The 7,500-nt window shown below is 60.6% G+C and overlaps 1 protein-coding gene across 1 annotated transcript in view; it reads right to left on the bottom strand.

Moving 5' to 3' along the window:
* Positions 1–7,500, bottom strand: part of dysf (dysferlin, limb girdle muscular dystrophy 2B (autosomal recessive)) — a 241,551-nt gene that overhangs the window by 1,999 nt on the left and 232,052 nt on the right. The window contains exon 54 of the mRNA XM_046320433.1: positions 1–60. This exon is cut by the window's left edge and continues 50 nt beyond it. Coding sequence (XP_046176389.1) covers positions 1–60 — 60 coding nt within the window. The remainder of the gene's footprint in view (positions 61–7,500) is intronic.

The raw sequence follows: 7,500 nt of genomic DNA, 5'->3' as shown, positions 1-7,500 counted from the left end.
TGCTGGTCTCTCATCCTGTTCCTGTTCTGTAACTATCTCTAGAGACATCTCCACTTTACCCTAGGGGGAGAGGTTGGAGGGAAAAGAGGGAGGAGGGGAGGAGAAGGGAGGGAGAAGAAGATGGGGAGAGCAGGGAGGGAGAAGAGGGATGGGGAGAAGAGAGATGGGGAGAAGAGAGATGGGGAGAAGAGGGAGGGAGAAGAGAGATGGGGAGAAGAGGGAGGGAGAAGAGAGATGGGGAGAAGAGGGAGGGAGAAGAGGGATGGGGAGAAGATGGAGGGAGAAGAGGTATGGGGAGAGGAGGGATGGAGAGGAGGGAGGGTGAAGAGAGATGGGGAGAAGAGGGATGGAGAGGAGGGAGGGAGAAGAGAGATGGGGAGAGGAGGGATGGAGAGGAGGGAGGGAGAAGAGAGATGGGGAGAGGAGGGATGGAGAGGAGGGAGGGAGAAGAGAGATGGGGAGAGGAGGGATGGAGAGGAGGGAGGGAGAAGAGAGATGGGGAGAGGAGGGAGGGAGAAGAGGGAGGGAGAAGAGAGATGGGGAGAGGAGGGATGGAGAGGAGGGAGGGAGAAGAGAGATGGGGAGAGGAGGGATGGAGAGGAGGGAGGGAGAAGAGAGATGGGGAGAGGAGGGATGGAGAGGAGGGAGGGAGAAGAGAGATGGGGAGAGGAGGGAGGGAGAAGAGGGAGGGAGAAGGGAGATGGGGAGAGGAGGGATGGAGAGAGGGAGCGAGAAGAGAGATGGGGAGAAGAGGGAGCGAGAAGAGGGATGGGGAGAAGAGAGATGGGGAGAAGATGGAGGGAGAAGAGGGAGGGAGAAGAGGGAGGGAGAAGAGAGACAGGGAGAGGAGGGATGGAGAGGAGGGAGGGAGAAGAGAGATGGGGAGAGGAGGGATGGAGAGGAGGGAGGGAGAAGAGAGATGGGGAGAGGAGGGAGGGAGAAGAGGGAGGGAGAAGAGAGATGAGGAGAGGAGGGAGGGAGAGGAGGGAGGGAGAAGAGGGATGTGGAGAAGATGGAGGAGAAGAGGGATGGGAAGAAGATGGAGGGAGAGGAGGGAGGGAGAAGAGAGATGGGGAGAGGAGGGAGGGAGAGGAGGGAGGGAGAAGAGAGATGGGGAGAGGAGGGAGGGAGAAGAGGGAGGGAGAAGAGAGATGGGGAGAGGAGGGAGGGAGAAGAGGGAGGGAGAAGAGGGATGGGGAGAAGATGGAGGGAGAAGACGGAGGGAGAAGAGGGAGGGAGAAGAGGGAGGGAGAAGAGAGATGGGGAGAAGATGGAGGGAGAAGAGAGATGGGGAGAGGAGGGAGGGAGAAGAGAGATGGGGAGAAGATGGAGGGAGAAGAGGGAGGGAGAAGAGAGATGGGGAGAGGAGGGAGGGAGAGGAGGGAGGGAGAAGAGAGATGGGGAGAGGAGGGAGGGAGAAGAGGGATGGGGAGAAGATGGAGGGAGAGGAGGGAGGGAGAAGAGAGATGGGGAGAGGAGGGAGGGAGAGGAGGGAGGGAGAAGAGAGATGGGGAGAAGAGAGATGGGGAGAGGAGGGAGGGAGAGGAGGGAGGGAGAAGAGAGATGGGGAGAGGAGGGAGGGAGAAGAGGGATGGGGAGAAGATGGAGGGAGAAGAGGGAGGGAGAAGAGGGAGGGAGAAGAGAGATGGGGAGAGGAGGGAGGGAGAAGAGAGATGGGGAGAGGAGGGAGGGAGAAGAGGGAGGGAGAAGAGGGATGGGGAGAAGAGGGATGGGGAGATGAGGGAGGGAGAAGAGGGAGGGAGAAGAGAGATGGGGAGAGGAGGGATGGGGAGGGAGGGAGGGAGAAGAGGGAGGGAGAAGAGAGATGGGGAGAGGAGGGAGGGAGAAGAGGGATGGGGGAAGATGGAGGGAGAGGAGGGAGGGAGAAGAGAGATGGGGAGAGAGGAGGGAGGGGAGAGGAGGGAGGGAGAAGAGAGATGGGGAGAAGAGAGATGGGGAGAGGAGGGAGGGAGAGGAGGGAGGGAGGGGAGAAGAGAGATGGGGAGAGGAGGGAGGGAGAAGAGGGATGGGGAGAAGATGGAGGGAGAAGAGGGAGGGAGAAGAGGGAGGGAGAAGAGAGATGGGGAGATGGGGGAGGGAGGGAGAAGAGAGATGGGGAGAGGAGGGAGGGAGAAGAGGGAGGGAGAAGAGGGATGGGGAGAAGAGGGATGGGGAGAGAGGGAGGGAGAGGGAGGGAGAAGAGAGATGGGGAGAGAGGGATGGGGAGAGGGAGGAGGGGGAGAGGGATGGGGAGAAGAGAGATGGGGAGAGGAGGGGGAGAGAGATGGGAGAGAGGAGGGAGGGGGAGATGGAAGGGATGGGGAGGGAGGAGAGATGGGGAGAGGAGGGAGGGAGAAGGGAGGGAGAAGAGGGATGGGGAGAAGAGGGAGGGAGAAGAGAGATGGGGAGGAGGGATGGGGATGGAGAGGAGGAGGGAGGGAGAAGAGAGATGGGGAGAGAGAGGGAGGGAGAGAGAGGGAGGGAGAAGAGAGAGATGGGGAGAAGAGGGATGGAGAGGAGGGAGGGAGGGGAGAAGAGAGATGGGGGGAGAGATGGAGGGATGGAGGGAGGGAGAAGAGGGATGGGGAGAAGAGAGAGGGAGGGAGAGAGAGAGGGATGGAGAGAGGGAGGGAGAGAGAGATGGGGAGAGAGGAGGGAGGAGAGAAGAGGGAGGGAGAGAGATGGGGAGAGAGGGAGGGAGAAGAGGGAGGGAGAAGAGAGATGGGGGAGAGGAGGGAGGGAGAGAGGGGGAGAAGAGGGATGGGGAGAGATGGGGGAGAAGAGGGATGGGAGAAGATGGAGGGAGAGGAGGGAGGGAGAAGAGAGATGGGGAGAGGAGGGAGGGAGAGGAGGGAGGGAGAAGAGAGATGGGGGAGGAGAGGAGGGATGTGGAGGAGGGAGGGAGAGAGAGATGGGGGAGGGAGGGAGAGGGAGAAGAGGGAGGGGGGAGAAGAGGGAGGGAGGAGGGAGGGAGAAGAGGGATGGGGAGAAGATGGAGGGGAGAGAGGGAGGGAGGGAGGGAGAAGAGATGGGGAGAGGAGGAGGGAGAAGAGAGATGGGGAGAGGAGGGATGGGGAGAGGGAGAGAAGATGGGGAGAGGGAGGAGAAGAGGGATGGGAGAGAAGAGGGAGGGAGAAGAGGGATGGGAGAAGAGGGATGGGGAGAAGAGGGAGGGAGAAGAGGGATGGGGAGAGAGGGGGGGAGATGGGGAAGAGAGGAGGAGAGAAGAGAGATGGGGAGAGGGGGAGGGAGGAGGAGGGAGAAGAGGGAGGGAGAAGAGGAGGGAGAAGAGGGAGAAGAGGGATGGGGAGAAGAGAGAAGGGAGAGATGGGGAGAGGAGAGGGAGAGAGATGGGGAGAGGAGAGGGAGGGAGAAGAGAGATGGGGAGAGGAGGGAGGAGAAGAGAGATGGGGAGAGGAGGGTGGGAGAAGAGAGATGGGGAGAGGAGAGGAGGGAGAAGAGGGAGGGAGAAGAGAGATGGGGGAGAGGAGGGAGGGAGAAGAGATGGGGAGAGGAGGGAGGGAGAAGAGGGATGGGGAGAAGAGGGATGGGGGGAGAGGGAGAGGGATGGGGGAGAAGAGGGAGGGATGAGGAGAGAGAGAGGGAGGGAGAAGAGGGATGTGGGAGGAGGAGGGGGAGGGAGAGAGAGGGAGGGAGAAGAGAGATGGGGAGAGGAGGGAGGGAGAAGAGGGATGTGGAGAAGAGGGAGGGAGAAGAGAGATGGGGAGAGGAGGGAGGGAGAAGAGGGATGGGGAGAGGAGGGAGGGAGAAGAGGGATGTGGAGAAGAGGAGGGAGAAGAGAGATGGGGAGAGGAGGGAGGGAGAAGAGGGATGGGGAGAGGAGGGAGGGAGAAGAGGGATGTGGTGAAGAGGATGGGGAGAAGAGGGATGGGGAGAGGAGGGAGGGAGAAGAGGGATGTGGAGAAGAGGATGGGGAGGAGAAGAGAGATGGGGAGAGGAGGGAGGGAGAAGAGGGAGGGAGAAGAGAGATGGGGGAGAGGAGGGAGAGAAGAGGGATGTGGAGAAGAGGGAGGGAGAAGAGAGATGGGGAGAGGAGGGAGGGAGAAGAGGGAGGGAGAAGAGAGATGGGAGAGGAGGGAGAAGAGGGATGTGGAGAAGAGGGAGGGAGAAGAGGGATGGGGAGAAGATGGAGGGAGAGGAGGGAGGGAGAAGAGAGATGGGGAGAGGAGGGAGGGAGAGGAGGGAGGGAGAAGAGAGATGGGGAGAAGAGGAGAGGGGGGAGAGGGAGGGAGGGAGGAGGAGGGAGGGAGAAGAGAGATGGGGAGAGGAGGGAGGGAGAAGAGGGATGGGGAGAGAGAGGGGGGAGAAGAGGGATGGGAGAAGAGGGAGGGAGAAGAGAGAGATGGGGGAGAAGATGGAGGGAGAAGAGGGAGGGAGAAGAGAGATGGGGAGAGGGGAGGGAGGGAGAGGAGGGAGGGAGAAGAGAGATGGGGAGAGGGAGAGAGGGATGGGGAGAGGGAGAGGGATGGGGGAGAGGAGGGAGGGAGAAGAGAGATGGGGAGATGGGGAGAGGGAGGGAGAAGAGGGAGGGGAGGGAGGGAGAGAAGAGAGATGGGGAGAGAGGGAGAGAGATGGGGATAGGAGGGAGGGAGAGGAGGGAGGGAGAAGAGAGATGGGGGAGAAGAGAGATGGGGAGAGAGGAGGGAGGGAGAAGAGAGATGGGGGGGAGAGGGAGGGAGGGAGAAGAGAGATGGGGAGAGGAGGGAGGGAGAAGAGGGATGGGAGAGAAGAGGGAGGGAGAAGAGGGATGGGGAGAGGAGGGAGGGAGGGGAGAAGAGGAGGGAGAGAGAGGGAGGGAGAAGAGAGATGGGGAAGGAGGTAGGAAGAAGAGAGATGGGGAGAGGAGGGAGGGAGAAGAGGGATGGGGAGAAGAGGGAGGGAGAAGAGGAATGGGGAGAAGAGGGAGGGAGAAGAGGGAGGGAGAAGAGGGAGGGAGAAGAGAGATGGGGAGAGGAGGGAGGGAGAAGAGAGATGGGGAGAGGAGAGAGGGAGAAGAGAGATGGGGAGAGGAGGGAGGGAGAAGAGAGATGGGGATAGTGAGGGTGGGAGAAGAGAGATGGGGAGAGGAGGGAGGGAGAAGAGGGAGGGAGAAGAGAGATGGGGAGAGGAGGGAGGGAGAAGAGTGATGGGGAGAGGGAGAGATGGGGGGGAGATGGGGTGGAGGGAGGGAGAAGAGGGATGGGGAGAGGGGAGGGAGGGAGAAGAGGGATGGGGAGAGGAGGGAGGGAGAAGAGGGATGTGGAGAAGAGGGAGGAGAAGAGAGATGGGGAGAGGAGGGAGGGAGAAGAGGGGAGGGAGGAGAAGAGGGATGTGGAGAAGAGGGAGGGAGAAGAGAGATGGGGATGGGAGGAGGGAGGAAGAGAATGGGGAGGGATGGGAGAAGAGGATGGGGAGGGAGAAGAGGATGGGGGAGGGAGGGAGGGAGGGAGGATAGAGGAGAGAAGGGATGTGGTGAAGAGGGAGGGAGAAGAGGGATGGGGAGAGGAGGGAGGGAGAAGAGGGATGGGGAGAAGAGGGAGGGAGAAGAGAGATGGGGAGAGGAGGGAGGGAGAAGAGGGAGGGAGAAGAGAGGGATGGGAGAGGAGGGAGAAGAGGGATGTGGAGAAGAGGGAGGGAGAAGAGAGAGGGGGAGGAGGAGGGAGAGGAGGGAGGGAGAAGAGGGAGGGAGAAGAGGATGGGAGAGGGAGGGAGAAGAGGGATGTGGAGAAGAGGAGGGAGGAAGAGGGAGGGGGAGAGAAGATGGAGGGAGAGGAGGGAGGGAGAAGAGAGATGGGGAGAGGAGGGAGGGAGAGAGAGGAGAGGGAGAAGAGAGATGGGGAGAAGAGAGATGGGGAGAGGAGGGAGGGAGAGGAGGGAGGGAGAAGAGAGATGGGGGAGAGGAGGGAGGGAGAAGAGGGAGGGAGAAGAGAGATGGGGAGAGGAGGGAGGGAGAAGAGGGAGGGAGAAGAGGAATGGGGGAAGAGAAGGGAGGGAGAAGAGGGAGGGAGAAGAGAGATGGGGAGAAGAGGGAGGGAGAGGAGGGAGGATGGGGAGAAGAGAGATGGGGATAGGAGGGAGGGGGAGAGGTGGGAGGGAGAAGAGAGATGGGGAGAAGAGAGATGGGGAGAGGAGGGAGGGAGAGGAGGGAGGGAGAAGAGAGATGGGGGAGAGGAGGGAGGGAGAAGAGAGATGGGGAGAGGAGGGAGGGAGAAGAGGGAGGGAGAAGAGGGATGGGGAGAAGATGGAGGGAGAAGAGGGAGGGAGAAGAGAGATGGGGAGAGGAGGGAGGGAGAAGAGAGATGGGGAGAGGAGGGAGGGAGAAGAGGGATGGGGAGAAGAGGGAGGGAGAAGAGGGAGGGAGAAGAGAGATGGGGAGAGGAGGGAGGGAGAAGAGAGATGGGGAGAGGAGGGAGGGAGAAGAGGGATGGGGAGAAGAGGGAGGGAGAAGAGGAATGGGGAGAAGAGGGAGGAGAAGAGGAATGGTGGGAGAAGAGGGAGGGAGAGGGAAGGAGGGATGGGAGAAGAGGGAGGGAGAAGAGAGATGGGGAGAGGAGGGAGGGAGAAGAGGGATGGGGAGAGGAGGGAGGGAGAAGAGGGATGTGGTGAAGAGGGAGGGAGAAGAGGGATGGGGAGAGGAGGGAGGGAGAAGAGGGATGTGGAGAAGAGGGAGGGAGAAGAGAGATGGGGAGAGGAGGGAGGGAGAAGAGGGAGGGAGAAGAGAGATGGGGAGAGGAGGGAGAAGAGGGATGTGGAGAAGAGGGAGGGAGAAGAGAGATGGGGAGAGGAGGGAGGGAGAAGAGGGATGGGGAGAGGAGGGAGGGAGAAGAGGGAGGGAGAAGAGAGATGGGGAGAGGATGGAGGGAGAAGAGGGAGGGAGAAGAGAAATGGGGAGAAGAGAGATGGGGATAGGAGGGAGGGAGAGGTGGGAGGGAGAAGAGAGATGGGGAGAAGAGAGATGGGGAGAGGAGGGAGGGAGAGGAGGGAGGGAGAAGAGAGATGGGGAGAGGAGGGAGGGAGAAGAGAGATGGGGAGAGGAGGGAGGGAGAAGAGGGAGGGAGAAGAGGGATGGGGAGAAGATGGAGGGAGAAGAGGGAGGGAGAAGAGGGAGGGAGAAGAGAGATGGGGAGAGGAGGGAGGGAGAAGAGAGATGGGGAGAGGAGGAGGGAGGGAGAAGAGGGATGGGGAGAAGAGGGAGGGAGAAGAGGGAGGGAGAAGAGGGAGGGAGAAGAGAGATGGGGAGAGGAGGGAGGGAGAAGAGAGATGGGGAGAGGAGGGAGGGAGAAGAGGGATGGGGAGAAGAGGGAGGGAGAAGAGGAATAGGGAGAAGAGGGAGGGAGAAGAGGGAGGGAGAAGAGGGAGGGAGAAGAGAGATGTGGAGAGGAGGGAGGGAGAAGAGGGATGTGAAGAGGAGGGAGGGAGAAGAGGGAGGGAGAAGAGAGATGGGGAGAGGAGGGAGGGAGAAGAGGGATGTGGAGAAGAGGGAGGGAGAAGAGAGATGGG

The sequence above is a fragment of the Oncorhynchus gorbuscha genome, linkage group LG21, assembly GCF_021184085.1.
Source record: "Oncorhynchus gorbuscha isolate QuinsamMale2020 ecotype Even-year linkage group LG21, OgorEven_v1.0, whole genome shotgun sequence".
Taxonomy (NCBI): domain Eukaryota; kingdom Metazoa; phylum Chordata; class Actinopteri; order Salmoniformes; family Salmonidae; genus Oncorhynchus; species Oncorhynchus gorbuscha.
This window is presented reverse-complemented; position numbering and strand designations above follow the sequence as displayed.